A 16,876-nucleotide genomic window follows, 5' to 3' on the forward strand; every position below is an offset into this window, starting at 1 on the left:
CATTTCGATTCCGCTTATTGATTCCTGTGTGCGCATTTTAATGTGATTTCAAACTCTATTTAGTTTATTCTTGCACTTGAAAACGCAAACAAAATGATGTCAAAATATCCACTCGACACAGTCGGTTTTGTCTTAATTGAGCGTAAACAGTTGAGAAAGAAAACAGTATATTGGATCCGTGCAGCTCTTAAAGTGACAGCAGCCTAATAAACCTGCTGCCGTATGTGTCATTTATGTTAAAGGGATAGTTCACTTTAAAATTAATTATTGATATGTTTTATCTTACCTCAAGGGCATCCAAGATGTAGGTGTCTTTGTTTCCGCAGTATTTTCAATTTTGATATTATTAGGTCAAACCGTTCTTATCTGTCAATCATATAATGGAGGTTTATGGTCACCACCTCAAAGAGCATGCACAGAGAAGTCCAGATTAAACATGATTTAATGACTCGTAAATGTAAGTACACATTGATGGCCTAAGACACGAAACGAGCGAGTATTTATATTATTTTTATCTCTTGTAACCACAGCCACATCCAAGTGATCTGAGGCCGCGGGCGCTTCGGTCTGCACAAGAGCGCCGGAAAGCCCCGGAAGTGATCTCTCGCGCGTGTAAATCACTCATTGTTTACACAGACATTTCAGTGTTTCAGTGTCAAGTGTTATCCTTCACAGTGAAGATCTAAACATATTTAGATATACAGGAAATTGAAATAGAAGACAATTTTGATATATCAACAGACAACAGTGAATTTTTTTTTTTTGCAACCGCGCAAGGAGTGATGTGTCCACACCCTCAGATCACTTGGACGTGTCTGTGGTTACACGAGGTAAAAACGATATAAATACTGTTCGTTTTCTCACACAAACCGCTCGTTTCATGTCTTAGGCCATCAATGTGTACTTACATTTATGAGTCATTAAATCATGTTTAATTTGGACTTCTCTGTGCATGCTCTTTGAGGTGGTGACCATAGACCTCCATTATATGACTGACAGACAAGAACGGTTTGACCTAATAATATCAAAATTGAAAATACTGCGGAAACAAAGACACATACATCTTGGATGCCCTTTGAGGTAAGCTAAAACATATCAAAAATGAATTTCAAAGTGAACTATCCTTTTAACCAAATAACAAATGACAAAGAAAAACACTCACCGATCCTGACTGAATAACTTCCGTAACTATAATAAGTATTGCAGCTGCAACAATGTTTTGTTAAATGTTTGATGTTTTTGTTTGTTTACCTCATTGGAGTAGAAATGAATCTGATGCGATAAAAATCACCCAAAAAAACACCCAATCCTAGATATAATCAGGTAACATTTTTAATAAATGTATAAACAAGAGCCAAGGGTCGTGTAAAACTTTGACGACATGCAGTTCTGCTGTTTTCGCGTGGGCCTATTATAGCATTACAGCTCTATTTCCATGTCATCCTCAAATAAAGTGACTTTTGATTTGGTTTACAAAAAAGCAGCATCATATGAACCATAAATCAAAAGCTTTTACTCCTTAACGGTTTCCAGCTTTTCCATTTTTTAGCCGTAACCTTCATATGAAAGTGTATTTTGATTTGATTTACTGAAAAAAACAAAAACCCACCATTAACAAAGAAAGGTGGGAATCTGCGGGTGGAAACAGTTTCAACAATTACAAGCTTTTTTTCTCCTGTACGCTTCTGCCGTAACTGTCACAGCAGGAAAACGGAGCTGAGTTTAGGAAGATAAAAGTGCAGAGCTCCGCCATTACATATACTGATAACACCAAATCTGGCAGCATGTTTTGTTATCTCCCCTGTAAACAGTCATAGGTCCCAAAACCATCAATGCATCCGCTATACAGATTCAATGCTTTGCCGTTCTTAGTGTTGGCGTATTGGTTCATTGAAAGTCTGAATATAAAAAATGTGCATGTCAAAAAAGCTCAGGGGGGTTACTGAGATACCAGCAGGCGTGTGTGTGTGTGGAGCAGCCAATCTCTGAGCTGAGTAAGGTTAAACGCAGTTAAATACGATATTTAAATAAAACATGTTAAGGGAAGGATTGATTTCTCATGGTTGACAGGCATGAACCGATCAAAGCCCTCTGATAAATTCACACTGGCAAACACATTTATGCATAAACATAATATGCTTACAAACACACCAGAGTACGTGAGAGATGCGGAGAGGAGTTGCATGATTCTGCCTGGAGCGAGAAATGGTTTTTTTTTTTTATATTTTAAATCAGATGGTCAATGCATCACAATTATAATGCACTTTAACCTCTCCGAGGGCAACAGATGTCAGCAATAATACACGCACAGTGTGGAAATAAAAGATGGAATTTGTGCAATATTGTTAGAAAGAAAACAATATACAACAAAATAACATGTAATAATATTCTTTAAACATTTGAGGTCCTTTAAAAATATATATGTACAATTTATTGAAAAATTATTTACTGTACATGACCCATTACTTTAATTCTTCTGCTATTGGTATTACAATCATTTAATATATGATATTAAAATTATATTTTAAGATAAAAAAAAGAGAATTTGGGAAATATATTACTGTAAAGATAATGATCAAATGTGCAAATTGTTTAGTGAACATAAATAATAAAACGAGTTATTTAAAATGACAATAATAATAATAATAATAATAATAAACTCTTTGAATTTTTCTTAATTTTTTTTAAAATGTATATATCCATTTTAATGTATTTAAAATGAAGAGCATCTTTATACATGCACAATTAATATCATTCTTCAGCTATTAATTTTACAATTATATATGCAATATATTTTTCATTTAATAAAAGAAAGGTAGAATTTGAGAAATATTACTGGAAAGCAAAAATGATATATATATAAAATGTTTTATGAAAATGAATGATAATTAATGATGAACTAATGACAAATGACTGATTTAAAATGACATACTAAATAAATAAAACAATCTATTTATTATATTAATAATAGAATAGTCTTAATAAAAATAAAAAAAGTCTTTGAATTTTCTTAAATTGGGGTTATATCTGGCATATAATTTCTTTTTTCCCTTAATTTAGTTTCTGCTGCTATTACAATTTCAATCATATAATATATTGCATTAAAAATTAGGGCTGTCAAACGTTTAATCGCGATTAATCGCATCCAAAATAAAAGTTTGTGTTTACATAATATATGTTGGTGCACTAATTATTTTATATATATAAACACACACACATGCTTTTATATATTTAAGAAATCTTTTCATGTATATACTATATATATATTTATATATAATTTATATTATATATAAATTAGGGCTGTGCAAAAATTAATTGCGATTAATCGCATCCAAAATAAAAGTCTGTGTTTACATAATATATTTGTGTGTGCTGTATATAATTATTTTGTATATATAAATACACACACACATGCATGTATATATTTAAGAAAATGTGTTATTCATATATAAAATATTTATATTTATTTAATATAGATTATCTATATATATATATATATATATATATATACAGAATTTAAGCTAAAATAAGTCTTAATATACATGCATGCATAGGTATTTATATATACAAAATAATTATATACAGCACACACAAATATTTTATGTAAACACAGACTTTTATTTTGGATGCGATTAATCGCAATTAATTTTTGCACAGCCCTAATATAAATATAAATATTTTATATATAAATAATATTTTTTTCTTAAATATACATGCATCTGTGTGTATTTATATATATATAAAATAATTATACACAGTGCACCCACATATCTTATGTAAACACAAACTCTTATTTTGGATGCGATTAATCGGGATTAATCGTTTGACAGCCCTATTAAAAATATATCTACAAACACGCACAGAAATACAGCACACACACACGTGACAGAAATCTCTCACCCTCGTCTTCCCAGGGGCTCTTCCGCAGCGAGTCGCAGTCAGACCGGCACGGGGAGACGGGGGGCAGATTGGGGGCGACGCTGCACACGACCACGCCCCTCCGGTTGGTCCCGCCCAGGATCCGCGGCGACTCCGACGGATGGAACGTGCTCATTTCCGTCAGCTCCGGGCCTCGGCAGTCCCCGTGCCTCTTCTCCAGGGTTCCCCGAGGGTCTCCAGGGAAACACGGCGTGTACGCCATGGGCCGGACGGGCACCTGAGGCGGGCCCTCGGTGTACAGGCTGATGGGCTCTCCGATGGCACAGCGCAGGGGCGGGTAGTGCCCACCGTTGGCTTTGTGCAGGAGGGCGGCTGTAGCCGGATCCTGAACCATGGAGAGGTTGTTCCGGGAATAGCTCTTCTGGAACACCTTCTTCCGGAAGGCGATGAAGAGGAGGATGAGGGTGAGGATGAGGAAGAGAACGACGGCGATGCCGATGAGCTCCTCCTTCCCGACGTACGCGTGCCCGGACTGCATGTCCGGAACCAGCACCGGGCGAACCGAACAAGCGCTGCCCACGAAACCAGGAGTGCAGTTGCAGTAGAAGGAGCCGAACGTGTTGACGCACACACCGCCGTTCTCGCACAGCTCGCGTTCACACTCGTTCACGTCTTCTTCACACCTGCAGAGGGGAAAGAAACACTCAGTGGGTTTCACTGCATCACTTTAGTGCCCTTGGCCTGCTTTAAAATTGATTGTGACTCGGCAGAAATGCATCAGTCTATAAAAAATAAAAAAAAACTGACAGTGTGTCCGAAAAGCTGGCATGATGGGATTAGTTCACAGCCTAAAGTGATCCGACTGTCTACACCGAAAGTGAAAATGCTGTGCGACACCACATGATAACAGCCAATCAGAACTTATTGTCACACATTTGGAGCTGGATTTTTGGACCAGTGAGATTTCATTGTGGGCGGTTAGAAAGTAAGCACACAAAATAAAAAATAAAAATCTAGTTCACACCCATTTTTGGGTGCAAATCACCATAGTTTAAAGACAATGTGAAATCAAATGTGAGCTTATTAACTTGCATAATAAATATGGCTGGTCTTTTCATCCAATTTTATAAATAAGATGATGCAATCATGGCCACTCAGATGAGAAAACAATTATAATAATCCACCATAAGTAAAATAATGTTAATGTATAATATATTATACATTAAAGTTTCTATTCTATATAGTTTATATTTATCAAAAGTTTTGGATCAGTAAGATTTTTAATGTTTTTAAAAGAATGCAATAATTTCTTTTATTAAAGGCTGCATTTATTTGAATGTTATGACAATTTAAAATAACTGTTTTTTATTTTAATATATTTAAATATATATATATATATATATATATATATATTCCTGTGATCAAAGCTGAATTTTTGTATCATTACTTACATACTAATCATTGTATATGTGGATTTGATGCTCAAAAACATTCATTATTATAATCAATGTTGAAAAAAGTTGCATACATTTTTTTTCTCTAGATTCTGTGACAAATAGAAAGTTCAAAAGAATCCTTGATGAATAAAAGCATTGATTTCTTTTATTTATTCCATTAAAAAAATTAAAATAAAAAAAAAATTAATTCTTACTGCCCCAAACCTTTGAACGTTTCAACGTGTTTAATGTTACGAAAGCTTTCTATTTCAGATAAATGCTGTTCTTTTGAACTTTCTCTCATCAAAGAATCCTGAAATAAAAATGTAAATAACTGTTTTAAACATTGATAATAATAATGAATGTTTTTTGAGGATCAAATCTGCATCTAGAGCTGTTTTAAATTGTAATGATATTTCACAATATTACTGTTTTTTTTGGATGTTTAATCATCAAGTTTGGATAAATCACATCCAAAATAAAAGTTTGTGTTTACATAATATATGTGGGTGCACTGTATATAATTATTTTGTATGTATATATATATATATATATATATATATATATATATATATATACACACACACAAGCTTGTATATATTTAAGAAAAAAATATTATTTATATAAAAAATATTTATATTTATATATAATATACTGTAAATTATATATATATATATATATATATATATATATATATATATATATATATACAGTATGTACATGAACATATTTCTTAAATATATACAATCATGTGTATATATATATATATATATATATATATATATATATATATATACATATAATTATACACAGTGCACCCACATAAATTATGTAAACACAAACTTTTATTTTGGATTCGATTAATCGTGCTTAATCGTTTGACAGCCCTAATATATATATATATACACACACACACACACACACACACACGCATACATACATATATACCAGTCAAAAGTTTGGGATCTTTAAGATTTTTAATGTTTTTAAAAGAACTCTCTTCTAGTCACCCCAAAAAAAAAAAAAAAAAAAAAAAAAGAAAGAAAAGAAAAAGGTTGTTAACTGTGGCCTGGTGAATGTTGGTCCACTCCTCTTCAAAGGCTGTGCGAAGTTGCCGGATATTGGCAGGAACGGGAACACGCTGTCGTATACGCCGATCCAGAGCATCCCAAACATGCTCAATGCACGGGTGACCTGTCCCGTGAGTAGGCTGGCCACGCAAGAACTGCGATACAGATCCTTTCAACATGGAGCCGTGCATTATTATGATGGTCGTGGGCCTCAGGATCTCGTCACGGTCTCTCTGTGCATTCAAAATGCCATCAATAAAATGCACCCGTGTTCGTTGTCCATAACATACGCCTGCCCTTACCATAACCCCACCGCCACCATGGGTCACTCGATCCACAACGCTGACATCAGCAAACCGCTCACCCACATACAGTACACGCTGTCTGCCATCTGCCATGTACAGTGACATCCGGGATTCATCCGTGAAGATAACACCCCTCCAAAGTGCCAGATGCCATCGAATGTAAGCATTTGCCCACTCAAGTCGGTTACGACGACGAACTGCAGTCAGGTCGAGACCCTGAAGAAGACGACGAGCATGTGGATGAGCTTTCCTGAGACGGTTTCTGACAGTGGAGGTCCTGGGCTGGTGTGGTTACACCACGTGGTCTGCGTTTGTGAGGCCGGGTGGATGTACTGCCTTTGGCTTATAGTAGAGAAATGTACATTCAATTCATTTCACAGGCCACAATCAACAACCTTTTCTTTTCCGGCAGTAAAAATGCATATTTTAAAGTGGCCAGCCTAAGGCCGTGTGTCCACCAAAGCGTTTTTAGCCATCTGAAAACGCTAGACGCTCTGCTGAAGACGCCGTGCTTTGGGCGCTTCAGATCGTTTTGGCAGCGCAGCGTTTTTTCCGTTGAGACGTTTCGTTGCTATGATACAGAATATCTGCAGCAGTTGAATGTTGTGACAGTTGGTCGGTGTGGTTTAGTCCCGCCCCTCCTCCACTGTGATTGGACGGCTGGGTAAAAAGTGACAGTGATGAGCGATGCGTTTTTTCCAAGATGAACATTTTTCAACTCCCAGCGACTGGGCGCTCGGCGCTTCAGCGTGAAAAAAACGCTCAGCGCCTCGTCACGCTCATGGCGTTTAAAAAACGCGGCGCTCCCATTGAAAACAATTGAAAACATACGCCAGGCACGTGGAAAAAAACGCTTTGGTGGACACACGGCCTAAGGCACTTATATCCACAAGTTTCCGAGGGGCGCTCCTGTAAAAAATAAAGTGGGTGAAACTTCCGGTGAGGCGGCGGAAGTAGCATTCCAATGGTATTTTGTGTGTTAGTTAGCGAAGAGGCTAGCTGTTTTTCGGAGAATTCTTTTACTATTTAAAGACGCAAATCTTTATGAGCGATGTCGTTACGGAGCTCAGGGACAACGTGTGCTGTTCGCGGTTGTATGTATAACCGGACTAAACTAATTCAGTGGCTTAAACGTGATTGTTTTGAACATAAGCTGAAAACGAAATCAGAGTGATCCTGCCAACGACTGTAACGTTAGTTTCCATCACCTCCCAAAAGACGACGAATCTTCCTGTGTACATTTGTTTAAATTCTTAATAAACTCTATCAGCATGTGATTGGCTGTTCGCTACTGATGTTACACCTAAACTCAGGATCAAAGCCTGAGTTGACAGAATACCAAATGTGCCAGTTAATGTATTCAAGCAGCACATTCATTTATAATTTTGAATAAACTCCAAAGCACAATGACTAAGTGTGTATTTTTTATTTTAATTGTTTGTCAGCTCGCACAACTGTCTGTCACCATGCCTTGATGAGTATGGGAGTATTATAATAACATTATTAATAATCAAATCAACGACTGCGGAGGGTAAAGGTACTGTTATTTCACCCTTTTGAATTTCGTTGAGGTTGTGTTCCCACATCGTTAGCTAGTTTGGATCGCTATAACTTGAATGACTGTCAACTGTTGAATGAACGAGTATCAAGCATGTCAAGTCGCGCTTTGTTTACTTCCAACCGGAAGTCGCGCCCACTTTTGACGCAAGGCCTCATGGGGCGTAGGAAACTTGTGGATAGGTGCAATAATCACGGTGTCCAATCAGCATCTTGATATGCCACAGCTGTGAAGTGGATAAATATAAAAAAGCCAGTTCATGACCCCTTTTAGCAATATTACTATATTATACACTTGACTCGACTGAAGACACTGCAGAGCACGAAAGGCCGTGTTTAAAGTTTTCTAATGTCTGTTTGTTTTGGCATCAATTGTGCTAAACGAGTGAATAAAAGTGCCTGTAATGAACTACATTAGCATAAGCCAAGAGAGACTGCAGCTGTATAATCTCCTCTGTGCAGAGAGAGGCATGAAATGATCTTTTAATGCTAACTCAAACACAGATAGATTGATGCCACCATCTTGTGGCCACAGATTGAACAACAGCTCAAACTCAGTGAACAATTCAGAAACGCATTACACCGACGATGGCAGAAAAATGTACACGGAGGAAATGCGAGTATGAATATGTATGCGGCCATGGCAAGGAAGTCAGTGCTAAGCCTGTGCCAGTTTTTCGCGGCGTGGTGCCAACAGAAACAGGCTTGTGTACGTGTTTTAGGAAGGAACAGATGCTGGTTATTAAATTCTGTTGGCAGCTTATGACTTTGGGAATTTTAAGTTCATCAATCTAAATCACTGAGTTCGTCAAACGGACACAGCGTCATCGAGAGAGAGAGAGAGAGAGAGAGAGAGAGAGAATAACTATCATTTTCCTGCTAACAATTTAAGGACTATATTATTTATATTAAAAAAATATTAAATATAATTACATATATTAAGCATAATCATATTCATAAAACCATAAGCACATATATTATTTATATAAGTGTGAACAAATAAATACAATTATTATAATAGAATAATTAAATTAAATAATTTTATATGTTATACATTCTATATATTCTACAATTATTAATATATATGCATGTTACAATGCTAAAAATAGTATTAAAATACTATATCTTTATATTTTATAGTATGATATTTATATTTATAAATATTAATAAAAAAATTAATATAAAAATATAAATAAACTGCAATATATTATTTATATTAAAAGAGAGAGAGAGAGAGAGAATAACTATCATTATTCAGCAATATATATATATATATATATATATATATATATATAAGAAAAGTGTTTTATTTTTGTTTTTTCTTATATATATATATGAAGAGTTCCGATGCAAAAACCTCTAAATGCCATTTGAAATTTTCTTCTTTAATGATGATTTTGATCAAACTTGTATATTTAAGTTCAGTAATTTCACTTAAATAACAATTAATAGGTAATTATCATTGCCATTTAAGTGAAATCACTGAACTTAAATATACAAGCTTGATAAAAATGATCATTCTAGAAGAAAATTTCAAATGGCACTTACTCATCATATATATATATATATATATATATATATATATATATATAGATATATATATATATATAGATATATATAGATATATATAGATATTTATATCTATATATATTTATATAAGAAAAGTGTTTATTTTTGTTTTTTCTTATATATATATATATATATATATATATATATATATATATAAGAAAAGTGTTTTTTTATGGTTTAGTTTGGATTTCAATACTTTCACACAGCATGTGGGCTGAATAACTAAAAGGACAGTTGAATATGTTGGTAAACTGACGTTACGCCGGTGTATCCTCTCTTGCAGCTGCAGATGAAGGCGTTTCCGATGGGTTTACACACACCTCCGTTCTGACATGGGTTCGGCATACACACACTGATCTCTGTGTCACAGCGCCCTCCAGTGAACAGAGCACTGCAACTGCAGGAGTAACCTGAGAGAGACACACAAGACAGACTGTTTGTTCATGAATTGCAAAACAATCGCACAGACACACGCCGCTGGGAAATGGCGTGGAAAATGTCAGTGAGTAAACAGTGCGCTGGTTTTATCAGGTCTGCACAAAAAAACAAACAAACAAACAAACAAACAAACAGACACACACACGCACGTCTGGCAGACACTCCTGCGCAAACAACCTTTTCAAAGAGGATGTGTATGGCACGACACCGCAACTCCCACAACGCACTGCTCCATTCATCAGAGCCAGTGAACGAGTGAAAGAGAGAGATGACTACAGTCAGGAGGAAAAGATGAGAAGGGAAACAAGATGAGACACCATGAAAAGAGATGAGACATATGAGAAAATAACAGATGAGATCATAAGAGATGAACAGAAAGTAAAAAGGTGAGACAAGAACAACACATGAGATGCGAGACATGAAGACGTTAACATAGAGATATGAAGAGACGAAAAACAGGAGAGAGACAATAAGGAAAGAGAAGAGACGAGAAATTAGAAAAATGAGACTCGAGGAGAAGAGATGAAAGAGAGAAGGGAGAAATTCCAGAAATATGAGAAGAGAGAAGAGACTAGACAAAAACAAGTGAGATGAGAAGAGACAGTACTATGTGAAAATCGAACGAGAAAAGAGGAGAGAGTTATAAGGGGAAGAAATGCAAAGAGACGAGATTCACTAGAGAGCATGTTTAAAGCAGGAGCTGATTTAATCATCATAATTGGTCATTTGGTCTCCATCAGACTCAGTAGTTGTGAATAAGAAGTTCACTCAGCAGACAGAAGCTAAGCCGATCTGACTGAAGCCAAAACTGAGCAAAGCTTATTAACACGAGTAATTACATCACAGAAGCAGATTAACTGCAGACGAGCTGAAGCAACCAGGAGGATTAATTATAACATTAAGACCAATCTCATTGCAATCCTAAAACCAGATATTTCCAGAGGAAACACACACACACACGCACCTCCAGACGGCAGGCTGATGCAGGTGGCACCGTTGAGGCAGGGCTGGGCGGCACACGCGTCCGGATAGAGAACGCATCCCAACTTGAGATCCGTCAGTCCCACCACCTCGGCGTACGGGCTGCGCTTGTTCTGCAGCGGGAGTTCGTTGTCGTTCAGAACCACGGAGTCCAGACAGCCCTGAAAGCCATTGGTGACCCGCGGACCTTTCCTTTCCGTCAAGCTGCGGGCGTCCGGAGGCGACACCTGCGCTCCGAAATAAATGGACAAATCTGCTCCCAGGGGGCGGTATTTGGCCGTGGCCAGCCGCCGTTCCACGTACATGTCGTCTAGCGAGAGGCTGCTGTAGTTTCCACGCAACTCCAGGACCACGTGATGCCAGTTCCCGTCGTTGACCGGGCGGCCGGAGATCCCGATGCTCCTGGGACTGTTGCTGCAATCCAACTGGAACCACAACTTTCCCTCTTCGATCTGTCAATCAAACGCAGATACAGTCAGTCGACTGTATTTTAAATGTGACGTAAAAATGTGATGGAAAAACATCCACCCTGAGGTATTGGGCACTATTTTAAGGATCTAAGCGCATTGGCTAAAGTGCAAGTGGACTTAGTGCGTCTGAATCCACTTTTGCAAGTTTAATGACGGGACAAATGGTCGGTGCACCCGGCGCATGGTCTAAAAGAGTTGTCTCTATTCTCTTAATGAGTAATGGGTGTGTTTTGGGTGTGTAACGTGCAATAAACCAATCAGAGTCTCATCTCCCATTCCCTTTAAAAGCCAGTTGCACTCATGCCATGGTGGATTCACTATACAATTCTTCTCTAGCGAGGAAACGGATCTGTTCATGAAGCTCACGAGCAGACCATCTACAGGACAAAGTGTACACGCATATACTTTGTGGACCGACCTATAGGCGCATATTACTAACGCGCTCACAAATCGCATATTACTAACAACAAACAAAATATTGCGCCATTGACTTTAGGCCAGGTTTCAGTTGGTCAATGGCACAGTCCATTTCAGTTGCCTCAAAATAGCAACGCGGCAACAATGCACCCAAACAGGCCGTGTTTTCGGACCAGCAGTCTTTGGGCGCACAGATGGGAGCAAGTGCGTTTGCAATTTAAACAACGGGGGGCAAGGACCTAAAAACGATAACTGCGTCAGGCTGAAACTAGCAAAACACACTTGCGTCGCGCCTGGCACCACATTGCTCTGGGTATATAATAGTGCCCTTTATATTAATAATTCAATAATTTAACACATTAGCATGTTCATGGTTAATGATATTGATGTTGATAAATGGTCACATGACATGTAGATAAACAAATAAAAAGAGTGCCGAAGTTATGCCGTCACTTTGTAGGACAACTCGGAAGCTAGCGGCGCATGGGTTCCCTCGATCAAAAAGCTATGCATTTTCCCCATAGACTTCTGGAAAATCGCAAAAAATAAGTTGTGACCCTTACACGTTTTGTCCATCAAGATAATTTTTACAAGTTCATCCAAAATGTATACATTTTGAAGCCTAAAAACACAAGCAGAGACAATAAAGTTTTAAAAAAAACACAAGCAGGTAACTGTGTGTTCTATGTCATAGATCAAAACGTGAACATATTTAGAGGCTTTGTTCGCCACAGACCTTATTTCAGGCGATTTAGCAAAAACCCATTCAAAAATCCCATAGACTTTAGAGCGAGGGAAACGGTAGTGCTAAAATGCTAACTCACTTCCGCGTTTCGGCCTACAGAGTGACGTCGTAACTTCGGCACTCTATTGTCATCTTTTTAATAAGCGTTTTATTTTGATTTTAAAATTACTGTAATTTTTCCGTTTTACGATTCAGTGAATTATTGTTATGATATGATAGTTTCAATGCAGATTTACAGTGATAAACAGGAAAATAACAATTCCACTATGTAAACCGAATTTAATTCTGCTGTAAAGCAGCTTTAAAAAGACAATAGTAATTGTTCAGTCCTTGTTCAGTTGAAATCAGTTGTTCATTCAGTTTGGTTCTATAACAGTAAAGTTTAAGGGATAATCCACTTTTTTTGAAAATAGGCTCATTTCACAAGTCCCTCAGAGTTAAATAGTTGAGTTTTAACATTCTCGAATCCATTCAGCCGATTTTCTGATATTTACAAGAATATCAGTAACTAGACAGTTTCTGGTCTCATTGACTTCCATAGTAGGAAAAAAAATATACTATGGAAGTCAATGAGACCAGAAACTGTCTGGTTACTGGTAGTTGTAAATTGAGCCTATTTCCAAAAAAAGTGGAGTATTCCTTTAATCACTTATGGACCCCCAAACTTTTGAACAGTAGTGTACATGCCTGTTAACCTCTCAAAATTGAGTTTTAACGTTTAACTTTTCAATCTGATTTCCCTGTTAAACAATATTTGAACTAAGTAAACGAATGATATGGGCATGTAAGCGTGTTTTATTGAGTGTTAATGTGAGCGCAGTACCTTCAGCACGCTGCACGGATCTGCACGCGTGTACATGATGATTCCCTTGCTCTGCAGCGTTCTGATCCGGAGGGCCAACTTCATCTCTCCGCTTCTCTCGCCATCCGTCACTCTGTACTTGATATAACTGTTCCCAGAGAAGCTCAGAGAGGTGTGTCCTGAAGAACACACAGAGAGAAAAAGAAATATTTCCAGAAGGTGCCACATCATAAATTACATATAAAGAGGCTTCACACAGGGGTCAAAGGTTACCTGCACACTCTCCCAGTTTCCCCGGCGGACACTGGCACGCGTACGGCCCCCTGCTGCTGTCCGTTCCCACGCACTGCATGTCACCAGGGCATCTCATATCCACACACACCTCCGACGCAGCAGAACAACTCCCGTCTGAGCGAAACAAGAACAAACTACCATTGGAAACAAGTAGTGGTGTACTGTTAGCCCAAATTATATGGGATATAATTGACCAGACACATTTTTTTTATTATTATTTAAATGGCCACAACCCAAAAAAAAAAAAATGTTTCTGTTCCTGCTGTTTTTGAGTGCAAGGCCACTGTGGTCAAGATTTTGTAAGTGCATGTAATAGGTGAGCTTATGTAAGGGTTTTACACACTGCGCTTCACCCTGGATTAATATCTTTTACACAAGGGTTAAGAGCACTTTTAACCTTGTGTTAAAAACAGGGTAGGTGATTTGGTGATTTATTTTTTTTTATGCTGATTGAAACTCTCTTCACTTCCTGATATCAATGACTAAGTTAAATGTTTTTATGTATATTACCGCAGCAGTCAGAAGGTACAAGTTAAGAGCTTTTTAAGTTGTCTATGTTCATTATTACTGTAATGGTATGTGCTTTGAGACATCAGAATCTGCTGTGTGCGGTCATGTGTTTTGTAGGAGGCGTGGCTTAGGAGACCTTCTGAAGGGAGGGTGGGATCTTATGCTTTCAAAGCTAGCTCGCTATTGCTAGCCGCTTGAAAATCGCCTTATAAGGAAAGTTTAACGTGTATTATCGACTGTATTATCACAGTTACGTCACGGCGCTAGCTGGAGGCAAAACAAAGTGAAAACTGGAGGCGGCCAATACAAACCAGCACAGATTTGTCTACATAATAAGGAGCTTAAATTATTGTTACTATTATTAAATGTCATCTTGTTGTGTTGTTTGGTGCAAGAATTGATGAAAAATGAATATATGCTGTATCTGGAAATTGTTTTTCTAGAAAATATTCACATGATTAAAATCGCACCGTAATGTCACTCTTTATATTGTTGTCGTCTCGGCGCTGGCTCGGCAGAACTGCGGATCATACACACACTCTTTACGATCGGTTTCTCTTTAAGGTAGGTGTAGAAGTCAGGCCACTCAACCGAGGTAACGTAACGTTAATCCTGTCAGATCGTCCATGCATTGAGTGAGTGTGTAGACGGCTATGGGTCGGCCAATCTGGTTCCGTCTGTTAAAAATAACTTTTGGAAATAACAATCGCGGTTCTGGACACTGAGTGACCTTACACATTAAAGCCACACTGCGGAACTTTTGGCCACTAGATGGTGCTCGACCTGTAATTTTCACGTCTAGTGTCCCTAGAGGCCACAAGCTCCGTAGCACTGTCGCAAATTAAAGTCAACAAATTCGGATTTTCTCCAGTCATTGTTAAAAAAAACAAGCTAACAAAACTAGCGTTAGTGAAGCGGCCAGAGGGATCGTTCTGCCTCTACCTAAGCTCCGCCCACATAAAACATCACCATGTTTACCAACTGAAAAGGGGTCTATATATAACATCACTGTTTACACAAACTTGCATCTTTGTAATTTACAAAGAGTTGGTGATGGTATTGTTTTCAATTATTACTTTTTTGTGTGTTTTCAGCGCCCCCCAAAACAATGTTGTTGAGCAAATGAAACGCATAAAAAGTTTTTGTTTTTACTTGTGTGAAGTAAACTGCCCCTGAATCAATAAGGTTATGCTGAGTTGTTAAGCAACAGATGATCAATTAAATATTATTCAATTTGACACCGTTTTTTAATATTCTTTGATGGAAATGGTTCAAAATGTCGAACAACAATGGTAAAAGCGTGATTGTAGAGTATGAATGTTTTGTTTTTATAGTATTTGTCCAACCGACAGGCACCAGTCAATATTTTTTGCGCAGAAACTGTGTGTGTGTATTTACATGCAGATTCATCATGTGTGAATAGTATCTAACTTTTAAACAGAGGGTACGCCGTTGCTTGTGTGAACAGCACATTTGTGTATTTACCGGAAAAGTCGTTAATTTTACAGTATTTTAACCAGATTTCAGTGTGAAAGGGGCTGAACACTCACCGCTGCACACACATCGTGTGTTCCTGTGAAACTTGGGCGACACAAAGCTGGTTTTGGTGGAGCTGTACGTGAGCAGACTGTGCGAGTCCAGCGTGATAGTTTGTTCACACTGGGCTTCCCTGCAATCCAGACCCGAGCAGTTCTTATCCAGAACCGCAGACACCCTCAGGACCTGGTCCAGCTGGCGTCGGGCCGAGCTCAGCTTCTGCGTCACGAACGCCGCCTTGTAGAACCCGCCGCCATCCGCCGTCTCCACCGCCACCAGCAGGTCCAGCTGCCCCGTGGACTCCACGGGCTGCACACTGAGCACGTGCAGAGCGTCGGGGCGGGGCGTCGCCATGACGCCGGACAGGACGCGTTTGACCGAAGGGAGGTGACGGGACACGAAGTCGTGAGGGGAGACGCGGTCGAAACGGACCGTCACGGCGTCGTGGAGCATCTCCACCGAGGCCTGCTCCACGTGCACGCTCACGGGGACGGTCACCGTGAAGCGGCCGTCGGTTACAGTTGCGTTGAGGGTGTAGCGGCCCGCGTCCAACCCGCTCAGAGCGATGATTCGACCATCTCGAGGGCTGACCTGGGAGAGAAAAAATACAGATGAGTGTAAAATAAGGTTTTTTGAGAGTCCTTGTTACAAGTTACAAGTGTACTAATAACTATAACTATGCAGAATTATATGCAACTAACCCCAAACCATACTAATCCTATAGTAAGTACATGTAGTTAATTATTTTTACTCAGATGTATAATTACTGTACTTTAACAGGGACGCCTTAAAATAAAGTGTGACCACACATAACTATACACGAAATTGATTCACAAATTTATCAAAATTAGAGTTATGTTGTTTTTG

The 16,876-nt window shown here is 38.2% G+C and overlaps 1 protein-coding gene across 5 annotated transcripts in view; it reads right to left on the minus strand.

Moving 5' to 3' along the window:
• Positions 1 to 16,876, minus strand: part of fat3a (FAT atypical cadherin 3a) — a 187,165-nt gene that overhangs the window by 12,292 nt on the left and 157,997 nt on the right. For all 5 annotated transcript variants that reach the window (XM_089121003.1, XM_089121001.1, XM_089121002.1 and 2 more), the window contains 6 exons: positions 16,024 to 16,600; positions 13,943 to 14,077; positions 13,691 to 13,848; positions 11,219 to 11,687; positions 10,073 to 10,226; positions 3,901 to 4,562 (listed from right to left, as the gene is read on the minus strand). In XM_089121003.1, the coding sequence (XP_088977129.1) occupies positions 3,901 to 4,562; positions 10,073 to 10,226; positions 11,219 to 11,687; positions 13,691 to 13,848; positions 13,943 to 14,077; positions 16,024 to 16,600 (2,155 nt within the window). The remainder of the gene's footprint in view (positions 1 to 3,900; positions 4,563 to 10,072; positions 10,227 to 11,218; positions 11,688 to 13,690; positions 13,849 to 13,942; positions 14,078 to 16,023; positions 16,601 to 16,876) is intronic.

Source organism: Pimephales promelas, chromosome 16 (genome assembly GCF_988280905.1).
Source record: "Pimephales promelas chromosome 16, fPimPro1.hap1.1, whole genome shotgun sequence".
Taxonomy (NCBI): domain Eukaryota; kingdom Metazoa; phylum Chordata; class Actinopteri; order Cypriniformes; family Leuciscidae; genus Pimephales; species Pimephales promelas.